We start from the raw sequence: 16,254 nt of genomic DNA, 5'->3' as shown, positions 1-16,254 counted from the left end.
GGTAATTCACACTCACAATTGCAAATGTACAATTGAAACCCGGCCAGTGCTTTTAATAACTTTCTTTTCGAAATTGCAAGAAGACCCTCCACATTTGCTGCTTTTGAGGAGAAATCTATGTTCACTTGTTTCGTAGGTACGTATCTCACCAATCCTGTCTGACGTCCAAATTGCTTCATTTATTCAAAACTGAAAGACTGTTTGGCAAGTTTGAGATTTTGCCGTTGCATATTGCTTTTGTTTTGTTTTGGTCTTGCCAGAAGCAACTTCTTGACTCATGTTTTTCCATGTACTATATCAGGCTCATAATTAATATAACACTACACGTATTGTTCAGGGATCGACATGACATCGAATACAGAATCAAAATGTAAAATCAAACCTTTAACCTGATTCCAGACATTTTAATGTATCTTTTATTATTTTTTGAACGCTCATCTATTGTTTTTACTCTCCACGCAGTCCATGGCTCCTCCTTCTTCAACAAATACAATTAGGGCGCGGTGCTGTCATAACTGTTTCGTATTGTTTAATCTGCAATTACCTGAATTCTTTGTAATTTCAAACTGTGTTCCCAAAGAGTGTATTTCCTGCTAATCAGTTAAACACAGAAAATGCAGAAATACACAAATAACCTGTCAAAATTCAAACGAGGTGATCGCTCAGAGACACACAGCATTATTCCACACCATTCAAAGGGACCGTTTTCATTAGAATAATATAAAAAAATGTAAACAAGTACATTAACAAATTCATTTCACTTTCCCCTCACGTTTCAACACGTTTTTGTTGCTCGAAATGGACTCGATTGGAGTTGAACATAGTCCGAATCAGTCACTAGCCGAGTCTGACTCAAACCGAGTCCAAAGGGTAACGAGTCTGATGCCAGTCACGAGTCAAACAAAAAATAAACAAATAAACTGACTCGAGTCCTCCAAAATATACCCGCCTGAATCACCTGAGGGAGGGGGGGGGGTGATAATTCAAATTACGTTTGCTGAATAATTACTCCTAAACCTATTATGGGACAACTTTTCCTCCCATTCCCCATTTAAAATTGAATAAATTTGTATTGCCAAAAATACACAAAATAAATTCAATTAGGTAAAAGAACGCTTCTTTGCCATTTAAAAACTCCCCCATCAAATTCAAAATACAGTCTCAATAACAGGACTATTTAATTAGGAATCGAAATGTTAAGTGTCATTAAAAAAAGTCCAAACAATTAGAGTGTTGTCTGCTAAATGAGTAATGCCTACCTCCTGTAAGTCATTTAAAAAGTTGAACACAACATACAGTTAGCATATCATTGATTAGTTTGAAGAAATCCCCGCTTTATTGAAAACAAACAATTTTTTTTAGCCAAAATATAGACAAACAAGTATAGTGTAGTGCATTGTAGACGAGTGTACGGTACTCGAGTGCGCGGTCGATCTTTTGGACTTCGTTCAATTGGCACTCAAGGGTATTTATTAGTATCATCCCGTGTCAGGCTTGTGTGACTCCCCTTGTTTGCACAAAGTCAATTGCATTCACGTACTGGTATCGTGAAGTCCTGTGTATCGGCCTTACACATACACAAATGCAAAGTACAAGCCTGCATACAAAACATGCACCACAGTTTAATAAGCTATAGCTGTAGCATTTAATTGTTCTAAAAACACTATTTTCCTTTCCAATTGGGAACTTTGTCATGAAATACCCAGCTAGTACAGTGAAAACATTCCTATTGGCCAAGAACCGATCACGTTGCTTGAATTTAACCCTTTGATAAAAATCAGGTTAGCATCTTACGTATATTTGAGTATTTACGATTTACATGCTTTATCTCATGAAATCCATATGAACCAAATTCTACTGAAAACATATCGTTGATGTCGAGAAAAAACATTAGTGTATAATTGGACTTTTGGTTAAAAGATATATATACAACAATTATCATAACTTCTGTTCATGATAACTCCAGTGTTACATGTATGTTGGCGACAATGCAAATACGAAAAGAGCTAAAACTTCCCTAAGCCGTTTTTTTAACTTCAAGATTTCGTCTATATGAATCTCATGAGTCGTAATTACCACATGATGTTTTCTATGTAATGTTTTTGATGAAGTGTCTTCTGGAATTTAAGCTTCTTAAATATACCAAATTACCAACCCATTCATTAAAGCAGCTGAATTCAATTAATAAAACTAAGTTTTGAAATGAGCTAAGTCAAATCAACAGAGATTGATCCCATTTTGAGAAATTGTGTATTTACAGGCAGGTTAACAGCAATTAAACAAAATGTCTTTGACAGAACAATCAAACTTAATTTTGAATTTGACTCTACTTGACATATTTAAACAGTTTTTAAATTATCTCCAGATATTTGGGAAATTGTATCAAATTTCTTGAACAGTTAAAAGAAATGTATACATGTACATGTATCTTGATCATTGAGTTAAAAGTGAACCAACACTGTTTTTTCTTTTCAATTGAAAGCTAATCCTAAGATAAATTCTTAGGAAAGCTTACACATTCCTATTGGTCAAGCACCAATCACGTGGGTTGAATTGAAACCTTGAAGTAAATTCAGCCATCTCAATTTCAGTATTCAATATTTACAAACTGAGTAGCATGTAATATAAAATGTACTCACAACATATAATCGTAGATGTCGAGAAAATTCTAAATATATAATGGAACTGTCAGTTATTACATCAAACATTTCTCGTGACTTCTTTACAGTACATAATAACCTGAAGGTTATGCTGGTTTTAATTAAAGAAACAAAACAATGTTTCGTTTCATAGGAGCTAGCTCACATGATTAACATCATGAGTTGTAATAATCACTGCATTTGTTTCCATGGAATGATTTTTTTATTCCATTTTTCTTCTCGAATTTCAATTTCTCTACATAACTCAACCCATTGAGGCAACTGAAACCAACTAATAAAACCTTGTTTTGCAATAAGCGAAGTCAAAATCAGAATAGGATGATTATATTTCTTAAACTGCGTATTTACAGGCGGGTTAAATATAAATTACAATATGTTTTTAACAGAACGATCAAGCTTAGCTCTACAAGTGTCGCAATTTCTTGGCAAAGGCTTCTATCTGCTGTTGTAAGATGCAAGTTTGCCAGAACTATTGTGATGTAGGCCTGCTAGGCTTTCGGGCCGAATTCATTTTTGTTGATGTCTTTCTGGAGTTTCATTGTTTAAATAGTCTCTCACAGTTGGTCAATGAGCGTATATTGTGCACATAATTTTGCCAATGGGCTACAATTTGTATTCATATCACATTGACACCCTCAGTTGTCAGAACCAGTATGTTGTTTGTTGAAAAACGAAATACATCTAACGTATCAGAAAAATTGATATTGAAACAAAACTGTAATCGTGGTATTTCAAGTTTTCTCTCGAATAGCGTTTTATTTGTTTATCCTAATAGTACTTGAACTGAGGATGAATGTTAATATACATGAATTAAAAAGTTTATTTGCCTTTAGGTTTTTCCTAATTTTATTTTTAAACGCCTTTTAAAAATCATCACCGGATTTGATACAATGTAAATTTTTTATCTTATCTTTTTTTCTTTGAACTGAAAAGGTGACTCATTATAATTATACCTGATGAAGTTAAGACAACCGCCCACTTTTGTGGACAAAATTGACCGATTGATCAGCAAGTCAAAATGATACAGGTAACACATGCAGTCCAACACCGTACACGTTTTTTTTGTATAATACGTGATGTATCAATATTCTAAAACTTTTAATTCATTGTTGTGATAGGACCGCTCTTTACTTTTTCAATATTCCTCAAATGATGCAAAATTGACATGACTGATTACAATGTTGTATCACACCTGGTGATATATTTTGACTGAGGACAAGTCAGCCACTGCCAGCTGCCCATCAGATGGGATTGTGATACCCCGAGGGCTGTACAGACCCTGTGCGATGCACTGGAGGAAGCCACCTTGAGGGTCATAGTGGTGGATATGACCCGTGTTGCCACCATTATCCATTGCAACATAGATACCTGAGCCATCAGTGCATACACCGAAGCAGTATTTCACTGGTTGACCATTGATGGTGGGTTTAATGGTACGTTTTGTAGTACCATTGCCATCGGCAATATCCACTGTCTGTGATTCATAGTTACTTATTATCGCTCGATCATTGCTGTCAAAAGCCAGAAAATAAGGTTTAATCTTGACTGGTATGGTATGAAGGAGCTCACCATCAGTGGGGCTGTGCACTGTCAATACCATCCTCGCCACATCTCCCACTGCAATGGTACCATCATTCTTGACAGCTACGCTCTGGAGGTTAACCGTGGTCTTACCAACCTCACTCGGTGGCACCGTTGGGAACTTGTATGCCAGCGTGTTGTCGCTGTTGAACACCTTCACATGGGGTGCGCTTTGCTCAACAACCACCAAGCGATTGTCGCTGCGTGTAGCTGCGATGCCGCGTGGATCTGTAAGAATCACGATGTAAAAACAAACAATAGTTGTCGATGCCAATCTGAATCGCAATTTATAAAAATAATCAACATGAAACCTTAAGAGTGATAATTAGTTGTGTCCCAGGCAAAGACTAGACATTGTCAAGATTCGATAAAAATGTTTCAGAAATCACTTCGTCTGTAAGTTGGGATGTTTAAAGCTATAGTTCATCATTTGAAGCCATCCGAAAAAGTAACTGGCGTATTATTGTTGAAAAACATACTTGGTTGAAAGATGGTACATGTAGGTGGACTAAACTCCCTGTGAAATTAATCTTTCTGACAAGCTGTCATTTTGAAGTAATCAACGAAAGAAGGCCTTTCCAACTGTGCGTCTTAAGACGCACCGTAGGAAAATTTAAATTAGTAGTTCGTTTTGTTATTCGGCGCAGCGAGCGCAAGCATTAGCACGACGCACAGGCGCGCACGGTTGCTATAATTCGTCGGATCAGTGCGCGACATCGCGTAGCTGCAATCGGCTCAGTGAGAACGTGTCTCAGACGCTGAATTCATCAGGCCCAATCCAAAACATGATTCAGCAACGTTTGATTTGAAATTGAGACCATAGAATGCTGTTTTTCTCGGAATATACAGCTGAAGCTGAGCTGAAACTTCATCAGGTTTAATAGTTGTTCAGTACCCTTCTTTAGATTTTGAGCACTTTTGTTGCTTCAAACGAACAAAATGCACACTTTACAAATGATGGACTATATCTTTAAGCTTGTCTTTATATCTACACCACCGATAATGAAGGACGAATTGGTTTTTGTATCTTTCAGTGGGATAATAGGAAAAAAAACCGAAAAGACTTCTGATAACAATTGAGAACTTACTGGTGAACCAGTGAATCAGGAAAACCTATATTTCTTTAATTTTAAATAGATTTTCCTTGAACTTTCATCCTTTGAAAAAATGTCATGAAACGAGAAAACAAATTTCACGAAAAAAAACAAGAGCAAACTTATTAAAAATGCGTGAGGACGGGGCAAAAACCCAATATCAAACATGAGGTTAAATTTACAGTAGATTTTGTTCAATTTATTAACAAAATAGCAAGGAAATTTGATTTTTGACATGGACGATGCATTTATATTTAAAAATCTCTATGTCATGAAAACCAAGGTAATCACAAAACATGTTTCGCATCAAAGTAACTGTGCTTCCGTTTCATCAGATCTCTTGAGGTAAATTAAAAACAGATAATGACAGGGAAAGAAATACATGTACGTGTGCATAATTTGAGAGATTGCAATGCACAGTAATTAAAACTTACATCCTTGCATCGGTATCGTGCTTTTCTGGTTGCCATCGATGCTGCAGATAACAACTCGTCTGTCATTGTAGTTAGTCACTGCAATCTCATCAGGTTGACGAGCAGCTATGCCCCAAGCCCCGCTGAACTCTCCTGGACCGCTTCCCATTTTACCAAACTCCCGACACAGCTCCCATTTGCCTTCCGCCACCACCTCACCCAGACTGATGCCACCAACACCCTCACTCTGCTTGAACTTCAGAAATGCAAGCCTGTCGTCAACTCTAGGCATACTCTGATCTGCCAACAATTTCAAGTCTTTTCTGATTGTTGGATAGAGTGAGAGAAAGTCACTATCCGATGCAGTCTTTGTCACCTCTCTAGCTGTGTCTAGTGAATACTGAAATCTCTCCGCTGCCAAGCCCATAGTTTTCTCACATTCGTCCAGTTTTTGTTCACGATCTGTTTGGATGTTTTTGATGTCATCCAGGATGCGATTTTCTTGCACCGTTACCTCTGCTCGTATCTCAGCTGCTCTGTCCTGCACTTCTGTCATGGCCCTCCTAACTGTGACACCCAAATCTTCTTTTATTCTTGAAACTATCTCTCGTGATTTCTGGAGATCCATCATGGTGTTTTCAAGTGGAGAAAACAGTTCAGCCAATGATTGCTTGTACTTCGATGTGGCCTCATCACTCTCAACGTACGAATGTTCTGGTTTGCAGTGGTTTATGACCGTACAATCGCGGCAGATCAACATTTGACACGTTGTGCAAAAGAATCGTGTCACTTCGCCTTTATGTTTCGGACATTTTGAATATTGCTTTTGGTTTTCTTTCATTACTTTTATCGTTCCTTGACGAATGTCCTCCAAAGTAGGGATTATGTGGCTTGATGTAGTTGCAAATCTTTTGTGTGAACTTTGACAACGTGAGCAGATATTCTGTGCACAGTCCAAACATCGATGTGTTGCCTCATTGTCATCATCACACGTCTCGCAGAGCAGCTTTGTGCCACCCGAACACACCAACTTTTCCTGCAGTTCCAATTCCTCTACCAGACCAATCAGATGAAAGTTTGTTTTAAGACCCTGCACCCCAACCTCAGGAAGTTCCGTCTCCTGTCGACACACAGGGCAAGGAATCGCTGTAGCACCCTGGTGCTTCGTGCTGCAGTATTTCAGCAGACATTGCTCACAAAAGCTATGCAGGCATTCCAGTATCTTGGGCTGTTGATATCTCCCTTGACAGATGCTGCACTCAAGATGATGTCTGCTGATCTTCTCTAGTGCTGAACTTACTGCACGCCCAGTCGCCATTTCTGTCTAATAAATGTGAAGAAAAATATTTTATTTAAAACATAAGAGTGATACAAATGCATCATTCGCACGTTTCCTTATATGGGGAGGGCCCAATAGTAATTGACAAGATGTCTTTTTGTATTCAATAGAATTGACGTGTGCAGGGCTCTCAAGATGTGAACTAAAAAGAAACACGTGCAAAATCACACCCTTATCCATAAACTGCACCTCTTCAATCTATCACATATTTCATTTTATCTATGATCCTTCCTTGGATTAGTGATATTGTTCGTTAATCTGGGAAGGCAGAAATCTGAAAGTGACTCTATCATCTAATGTTGCACTTTATCATGTCAAATTTCTGAATGCAAAACATCAATATACATGTACAAAGTTAAAGTTGTAAGATGCTCCATTGTGGCCCATGAATATTTTTTCCTGGACATCCTTCGTATTTAGAGCCACACAGCAATGCAAATATAGTAATTATCATGGACAGATATGGATACTCCAATCTTTCGCATTGTATTTTTTGAGATAACATCATAACATGACATGGTTTCGTCTTTATCGTTTTATTTTCATCTCCATTATCATCTCCATTATCATGATAGCCATCATTCGTTTTTAAAACATGTTAAAAAAATAATAACAAAAAGTGTGCTGTACTTGTACGTTAAATCTATAGTCCTCTGCATCGAGCAATGCCATTAGCATTACTCGATATATTAACAGCCATACATGTATATGTACTAACAAGTACATGGAGTACATGTACATAATGAGCGTGGTATTACAACGTAAAAAATGCCTCATCAGAATTTCACAACAAAATGCTTCTCCAGGATTTAAGGAAAACAAAGAATGTTGTGCTCACATTTATCCGACGTTCCCGGTTTGGATGGTAAAATGATATTTCTGTTGAGTCGAAAGGAGCGAATCTTTAGGTTGGTTAATTTTCAGGCTCCAAGCACTCAACGCGGAAGTAGAAGTCGAAGTGAAATGTAATATGAAGAGCGCCTCCAAGAGTAGCCTACAGTAGATAGATTGTGTTCGTGACCATGGAGGTAGGAAACACGTGACCATCTGTTCGAAACTTTGACTTACTCTGAATCTGGACCAAAAAAATTGCATCTAAAATTAATAAATAACAAAATAAACCAATACCGAGGGCTTTTATCAAGCGTCATCGCCAGTGCATCGAATGTATTTTCAAGTTGTCTGCCCAACTCTCTCTTTGTAACCGTTGAGGGGGTAATTGTTTGATTCTCGACTGCTGGACTATCTACAGGGATGGCCTTTTTTGTTTGGCAGTGCACTCCTATTTTCCCATCTCTTTTAAAAAAAGAAGCTGCATTTAGATAGGTACATATATTTGTAATTTTCATTTTACATTTTTTTTTGTATTAAAAAAAAATAAATTCTCCATGCATTCATTGTTTTTGAAGGGGGGGGGAGGCGGGGGGCGTGGGGATGCATGGATGTGCTGGGGAGGTTTCGAAATTAGATATAATGTATTAGATATAATGCATTAGATATAATGTATACATACTTTTAATTTCCATTTTACATTTTTTGAATTTTTAAAATTCATTCATTGTTTTTTGAAGGGGCGGGCGTGGGGATGGATGGGTTGGGGAGGTTTTGAAAGTACCTACGGCCATTAAAAAACAAACACTTCCTATTGAGGATGTCTAAATGAGCCTGATTCCTGATGTGAGGGCGGTATAGGATCCGGAGAAGCTTCCATTTTCTTTTTCATTTTTCTTAAAAGTTACCGCCGCTCATTGCCGGAAATGGGATATCTGAACCCCTTCTTCTTTTTTCATTTTTTATAACTTCTAAACTGCATTAATTGCCGCATCTTCCCAATATAATTGTGTCGGAAAACATGCAAATCTCATATGAATCACGGATGTTTTAAAGATTTATTCTCCGAGTCATTCTCTATGAAAAGTCTATTAGCGATGAATCACACAAAAATGGGAAAAGTGATATCCTTTGAAACCAGTTGGTGTTATTATGGAGCCTTTGACTTTTATTCAATTTAATTTTTGCAGAGCTCTGATGAACCATCTGGCAAGCTAGTGGCTGTATGATGACCTCTCTTGGATTAAACTTATAGAAAATTGACTTGTCAGTTCTTATCATTATTGTGCAGAATTTGGATATCTCATCATTATTCCGATTCCATTTGTTTGCAACTTGTTTGTTTTATGTTGCCACATCTATAGGGCAGAACGTGGGCAGAGATTCGGAGGTGATTCACACTCACAATTGCAAATGTACAATTGAAACCCGGCCAGTGCTTTTAATAACCTTCTTTTCGAAATTGAAAGAAGAGCCTCCACATTTGCTGCTTTCGAGGAGAAACCTATGTTCACTCGTTTCGTATCACACCAATTTTGTACGACGTCCAAATTGCTTCATTTATTCAAAACTGAAAGACTGTTTGGCAAGTTTGAGATTTTGCCGTTGCATATTGCTTTTGTTTTGTTTTGGTTTTGCCAGAAGCAACTTCTTGACTCATGTTTTTCATGTACTATATCAGGCTCATAATTAATATAACACTACATGTATTGTTCAGGGATCGACATGACATCGAAACAGAATTAAAATGTAAAATCAAACTTTCAACCTGATTCCAGACATTTTAATGTATCTTTTATCATTTTTGACCGCCCATCTAGTGTTTTTACTCTCCACGCAGTCTATGACTCCTCCTTCTACAGCAAATACAATTAGGGCGCGGTGCTGTCACAACTGTTTGGTATTGTTTCATCTGCAATTACCTGAATTCTTTGTAATTCCAAACTGTGTTCCCAAAGAGTGCATTTCCTGCTAATTAGTTAAACACAGGGAATGCAGAAATTCAAAAATGACCTGTCAAAATTCAAACGAGGTGATCGCTCAGAGACACACAGCATTATTCCACACCATTCAAAGGGACCGTTTTCATTAGAATATGATAAAAAAAATGTAAACAAGTACATTAACAAATTCATTTCACTTTCCCCTCACGTTTCAACACGTTTTTGTTGCTCGAAATGGACTCGATTGGAGTTGAACATAGTCCGAATCAGTCACTAGCCGAGTCTGACTCAAACCGAGTCCAAAAGGTATGAGTCTGATGCCACTCACGAGTCAAACAAAAAATAAACAAACAAACTGACTCGAGTCCTCCAAAATATACCCGCCTGAATCACCTGGGGGGTGATAATTACGACTGCAGAATAATTACTCCTAAACCTATTATTGGGCAACTTTTCCTCCCATTCCCCATTTCAAATTGAATAAATTTGTATTCAATTAGATAAAAAAACGCTTTTTTGCCATTTAAAAACTCCCCCATCAAATTCAAATACAGTCTCAATAACAGGACTATTTAATTAGGAATCGAAATGTTCAGTGTCATTACAAAATGTCCAAACAATTAGAGTGTTGTCTGCTAAATGAGTAACGCCTACCTCCTGTAAGTCATTTAAAAAGTTGAACAAAACATACAGTTAGCACATCATTGATTACTTTGAAGAAATCCCCGCTTTATTGAAAATAAACAAGTTTTTTTAGCCAAAATATACAGACAAACAAGTATAGTGTACATGTAGTGCATTGTAGACGAGCGTACGGTACTCTAGTGCGCGGTCGATCTTTTGGACCTCGTTCAATTGGCACTCAAGGGTATTTATTATTAGTATCGTCCCGTGTCAGGCTTGTGTGACTCCTTCTGTTTGCACAAATTAAAGTCAATTGCATTCGCGTACTGGTATCGTGAAGCCCTGCGCATCACCCTTACACATGCACAAATGCAAAGTACAAGCCTGCATACAAAACATGCACCACAGTTTAATAAGCTATAGCTGTAGCATTTAATTGTTTTAACAACACTGTTTTTCTTTCCAATTGGGAACTTTGTCATGAAATCATGATACCTAGCTAGGATAGTGAAAACATTCCTATTGGCCAAGAACCGATCACGTTGTTTGAATTTAACCCTTTGATAAAAATCAGGTTAGCATCTTACGTATATAAGATTTGAGGCTTTGCATGGTGGGGTATCGGTATCGTTTCGGTTTGCGGTAACACCATGTGGTAATAACTACTGCTTAGAAGATATTAGTTCTGAGAAGAACTTGTCCTGCTTATTATCAACTTTGCTAAGTAGTTTTTGTTCTGTTAAGAACAGAACTACTTAGCAAAGTTGATAATAAGCAGGACAAGTTCTTCTCAGAACTAATATCTTCTAAGCAGTACGTAGTTATTACCACATGGTGTTACCGCAAACCGAAACGATATCTTACGTATATTTCAGTATTCACTATTTACAAACTTTAGCTCATGAAATCTACATGAACTAATAAAATCTTGTCAAAACCTATCGTTGATGTCGAGAATATACATTAATGTATTGGACTTTTGGTAAAAGATACAATTCTCGTAACTTCTGTTCATGATAACTCGAGTGTTACATGTATGTTGGCGACAATGCAAATATGAAAACAAGAGCTAAAACTTCCCTAAGCCGTTTTTTTGTCACTGTAGGATTTCGTCTATATGACTATCATGAGTCGTAATTATCACATGATTTGTTTTCATGTAATGTTTTTGATCAAGTTTCTTAAAATAAACCAACCCATTCATTGAAGCAGCTGAAAGCAACAAATAAAACTAAGTTTTGAAATGAGCTAAGTCAAATCAACAGAAAATGATCTTATGTCGTAAAATTGTGTATTTACAGGCAGGTTAACAGCAATTAAACAAAATGTCTTTGACAGAACAATCAAACTTAATTTTGAATTTGACTCTACTTTACATATTTTAACAGTTTATAAATTATCTCGAGATTTTTTAGGAAACTGTGTCAATTTTTTTTGGGACAGTTGAAAGAAATGTATGCATGTATCTTGATCATTGAGTTAAAAATTTACCAACACTGTTTTTTTTTTCTTTTCAATTGAAAGCTAATCCTTGTCATAAAGTCCTTAGGAAAGCTTATACATTCCTATTGGTCAATAACCCATCACGTGGGTTTAAATGAAACCCTGTAACAAATCGGGCCATCTCACTTTCGGTATTCAATATTTACACACTGAGTCGCACGTAACTAAAATGTACTCACAACATCACAAGATTTGTTTTCATGCAACGTTTTTGATCAAGTTTCTTCCTGAATTTAAGCTTCTTAAAATATATCAACCCATGCACTGAAGCAGCTGAAATAAACTAAAAAAATGTAAGATTTGAAATGAGCAAAGTCAAATCAACAGAGAATAATCACATTTCGAGAAATTGAGTTTTTACAGGCAGGTTAACAATCAACAATCAACAATCAACTCTAATTTTGAATTTGACTCTACTTGACATATTTGAACATTTTTTGTTTATATTTTCTCGAGATTTTTTTGGGAAAATGTGTCAAATTTTCTTGGACAATTAGAAATGTAGTTGATTATTGAGTTAAATTTTTTTTTGGGGGGGGAAATGTGTCAAATTTTCTTGGACAATTGGAAATGTAGTTGATTATTGAGTTAATTTTTTTTTTTTTAAATTGAAAGCTAATCCTTGTCATAAAGTCCTTAGGAAAGCTTATACATTCCTTTTGGTCAATAACCCATCACGTGGGTTTTATATGAAACCCTGTAACAAATCGGGCCATCTCACTGTATTCAATATTTACAAACTGAGTCTCATGTAACCTAAAATGTTCTCGCAACATATTATTGTAGATGTCGAGAAAATACGTAAATATATAATTGAACTGTCAGTTATTACATCAAACATTTCTCGTGACTTCTCTACAGTACATAATAACCTGAAAGTTATGCTGGTTTTAATTAAAGTAACAAAACAATGTTTTGTTTCATAGGAGCTAGCTCACATGATTAACATCATGAGTTGTAATAATCACTGCATTAGTTTCAATAGAATGTTTTCATCCCACTTCCTTCTCGAATTTAAATTTCTCTAAGCCCTACATAATTCAACCCATGAGGCAACTAATACCAACAAAAAAAACTCAGTTTTAAAATAAGCAAAGTAAAAATCAGCATAGAATGACCAGTTTCCTAACTGCGTATTTACAGGCAGGTTGAATATAAATTACAAAATGTTTTGAACAGTACGATCAACCATAACTCTACAAGTGTCCCAATTTCTTGGCAAAGGCTTCTTTCTGCTGTTGTTAGATGAAAGTTTTCCAGAACTATTGTGATGTAGGCTTGCTAGGCTTTCGGGCCGAATTCATTTTTGTTGTTGTCTTTCCGGAGTTTCATTGTTTATTTAGTCTCTCACAGTTTGTCAATGAGCGTCTATTGTGCACACACATAATTTTGCCATTATCTCCGGATTTGATTCAATGTAAACTTTTTTATCGTATCTTTTTTTCTTTTGAATGAACTGAAAAGATTACTCGTTATAATTAGAAATGGCTATTTTATAACAAAAAATCTTTCGTTAACTAATCATATTGTTAAAAAGAGGTTTAATTCAAAGACCCACAGTTTGCAGCTCCAAATATCACACCTGGTGATACATCTTGACTGAGTTGCGGTCAGCCACTGCCAGCTGCCCATCAGATGAGAATGTGATTCCCAAGGGCCAGTGCAGACTCTGTGCGATGCACTTGAGAAAGCCACCTTGAGGGTCATAGTGGTGGATATGACCCGTGTTATCACCATTAGACATTGCAACATAGATACCTGAGCCATCAGTGCATACACCGTTGCAGTATTTCACTGGTTGACCATTGATGGTGGGTTTGATGGTACGTTTTGTAGTACAATTGCCACCGGCAATATCCACTGTCTGTGATTTATAGTCACTTATTATCGCTCGATCATTGCTGTCAAAAGCCAGAAAATAAGGTTTAATCTTGACTGGTATGGTATGAAGGAGCTCACCATCAGTGGGGCTGTGCACTGTCAATACCATCCTCGCCACATCTCCCACTGCAATGGTACCATCATTCTTGACAGCTACGCTCTGGAGGTTAACCGTGGTCTTACCGACCTCACTCGGTGGAACGGTTGGGAACTTGTCTGCCAGCGTGTTGTCGCTGTTGAACACCTTCACATGGGGTGCGCTTTGCTCAACAACCACCAAGCGATTGTCAACGCGTGTAGCTGCGATGCCGAGGGGACCTGTAGGGGGCGAGATGTAAAAACAAACAATAGTGGTCAATTTCAATCTGAATTGCAATTTATAAAAAAATGACAAATGAATTGGAGTGATGATTAATGTGTCCCTGGCCAAAAAAAAAAACATTGTCAAATATACATGTACATTTGTACGTGTACATGTTAGGGATATCACTGTGTCTTAAGGTATCCTGTACATATTGATGTTTAAGCCTTTCGATAATTGCCTGTTGTATCTTTCAGTGGGATAATAGGAAAAAAACTAAAAGACTCCTGACAACAGTTGAGAAATTAACCAGTGAACCAGTGTATCAGGAAAACTTATATTTCTTTCATTTTAAATGGATTTTTCTTGAACTTTCATCCTTTGAAAAAATGTCATGAAACGAGCAAACAAATTTCATGAAAAAAAAAAACAAGAAAAAACTAATTAAAAATGCGTGGGGACAGGGCAAAAACCCAATATCAAACACGAGGTTCAATTCACAGTAGAGTTTGTTCAATTTATGACAAAAATAGCAAGGGAACTTGATTTTTGACATGGACGATGCTTTTATATTTAAACATCTCTATGTCATAAAAATCAAGGTATTCACTAAAATATGTTTCGCATCAAAGTAACTGTGATTCCGTTTCATTAGATCTCGTGAGGAAAATTAAAAGCAGATAATGAATGTACATGTACATACTTTGAGAGATTGCAATGCACGGTAATTAAAACTTACGTCCTTGCATCGGGATCATGCTTTTCTGGTTACCATCGATGCCGCAGATCACAACTCGTCTGTCGTTGATGTCAGTCACTGCAATCTCATCAGGTTGACGAGCAGCAATGCCCCAAGCCCCATTGAACTTTCCTGGACCACTTCCCTCTCTACCAATCGCCCGACACAGCTCCCATTTGCCTTCCGTCACCACCACACCCAGACTGATGCCACCAACACCCTCACTCTGCTTGAACTTCAGAAATGCGAGCCTGTTGTCAACTCCAGGCATACTCTGACCTGCCAACAATTTCAAGTCTTTGCTGACTGTGGCATAGAGTGAGAGAAAGTCACTATCTGATGCAGTCCTTGTCACCTCTCTAGCTGTGTCTAGTGAAAACTGAAATCTCTCCGCTGCTAAGCCCATAGTTTTCTCATATTTGTTCAGTTTTTGCTCACGATCTGTTTGGATGTTTTTAATGTCGTCAAGGATGCGATTTTCTTGAGCCGTCACCTGTGCTCGTATCTCAGCTGCTCTGTCTTGCACTTCTGTCATGACCCTCTTAACTGTGACACCCAAATCTTCTTTCATTCTTGAGACTTTCTCTCGTGACTCCTGGAGTTTTGTCATTGATTTTCCAAGTGGAGGAAACAGTTCAGCCAATGACTGCTTGTACTTCGATGTGACCTCATCACTCTCAACGTACGAATGTTCTGGTTTGCAGTGGTTAATAACCGTGCAATCCCGGCAGATCAACACTTGACACGTTGTGCAAAAGAATCGTGTCACTTCGCCTTTATGTTTCGGACATTTTGGATGTTGTCTTGGGTTTTCCTTCGTCAGTTTCACCTTTCCCTCACGAACGTCGTCCAGAGTAGCTATTACGTGGCTTGATGTTACAGGAACTCGTTTGTGGGAACTATGACATCGTGAGCAGATATTAAGTGAACAATCCAGACACCGATGTATTGCCTCATTTCCATCATCACATGTCTCACAGAGCAGCTTTTTGTCACCCGAACAAACGAACTTTTCCTGCAGTTCAAACTCCTCAACCAGACCAATCAGATAAAAGTTTGTTTTCAGACCCTTTACCCCAGACTCTGGAAGTTTCGTCTCTTGTCGACACACGGGGCAAGGAATAGCTGTAGAGCCCTCATGCTTCGTGCTGCAGTATTTCAGCAGACATTGCTCACAAAAGCTATGTAGGCATTCCAGTATCTTGGGCTTTTGGTACCTCTCTTGGCAGATGGAGCACTCAAGATGATGTCTGCTGATCGTCTCCAGAGCTGAACTTACCGCAGGTCCAGTCGCCATTTCTGCGAGGAACAAAAATATAGCAGCCGCTAGTAAACATAATAAAGA

At 37.5% G+C, this 16,254-nt stretch overlaps 2 protein-coding genes across 2 annotated transcripts; both read right to left on the bottom strand.

Annotated features, from left to right (window-relative positions):
* Positions 1 to 3,180: 3,180 nt before the first annotated feature.
* On the bottom strand, positions 3,181 to 6,491 carry LOC119733441 (E3 ubiquitin-protein ligase TRIM71-like). Its single transcript, XM_038207007.1, has 2 exons — positions 5,770 to 6,491; positions 3,181 to 4,469 (listed from the first exon to the last, which is right to left on the bottom strand). The coding sequence occupies exons 1-2, from the start codon at positions 6,377 to 6,379 to the stop codon at positions 3,847 to 3,849; spliced, it is 1,233 nt and encodes a 410-aa protein (XP_038062935.1). The 5' UTR covers positions 6,380 to 6,491; the 3' UTR covers positions 3,181 to 3,846.
* A 7,073-nt stretch (positions 6,492 to 13,564) lies between these two features.
* Positions 13,565 to 15,855, bottom strand: LOC119733326. The gene is made up of 2 exons (XM_038206917.1): positions 14,910 to 15,855; positions 13,565 to 14,187 (listed from the first exon to the last, which is right to left on the bottom strand). Exons 1-2 carry the CDS (start codon positions 15,517 to 15,519, stop codon positions 13,565 to 13,567), a joined length of 1,233 nt encoding a protein of 410 aa, XP_038062845.1. The 5' UTR covers positions 15,520 to 15,855.
* Between the last annotated feature and the right edge of the window lie 399 nt (positions 15,856 to 16,254).

The sequence above is a fragment of the Patiria miniata genome, unplaced genomic scaffold, assembly GCF_015706575.1.
Source record: "Patiria miniata isolate m_02_andy unplaced genomic scaffold, ASM1570657v1 HiC_scaffold_25, whole genome shotgun sequence".
NCBI classification, from domain to species: Eukaryota; Metazoa; Echinodermata; class Asteroidea; order Valvatida; family Asterinidae; genus Patiria; species Patiria miniata.
Note: the sequence above shows the minus strand (reverse complement) of the source record. Positions and strands in the feature narration are given on the sequence as shown.

Bases quoted from the DNA above. Each gene is read 5' to 3' on its own strand.
- LOC119733441 (XM_038207007.1), bottom strand. From the start codon at position 6,379: ATGATGGATCTCCAGAAATCACGAGAGATAGTTTCAAGAATAAAAGAA. The intron at 4,470-5,769 runs GTAAGTTTTAAT...TGATTCTTACAG, and splicing joins CACGATACCGATGCAAGGAT to ATCCACGCGGCATCGCAGCT.
- LOC119733326 (XM_038206917.1), bottom strand. From the start codon at position 15,519: ATGACAAAACTCCAGGAGTCACGAGAGAAAGTCTCAAGAATGAAAGAA. The intron at 14,188-14,909 runs GTAAGTTTTAAT...CGCCCCCTACAG, and splicing joins CATGATCCCGATGCAAGGAC to GTCCCCTCGGCATCGCAGCT.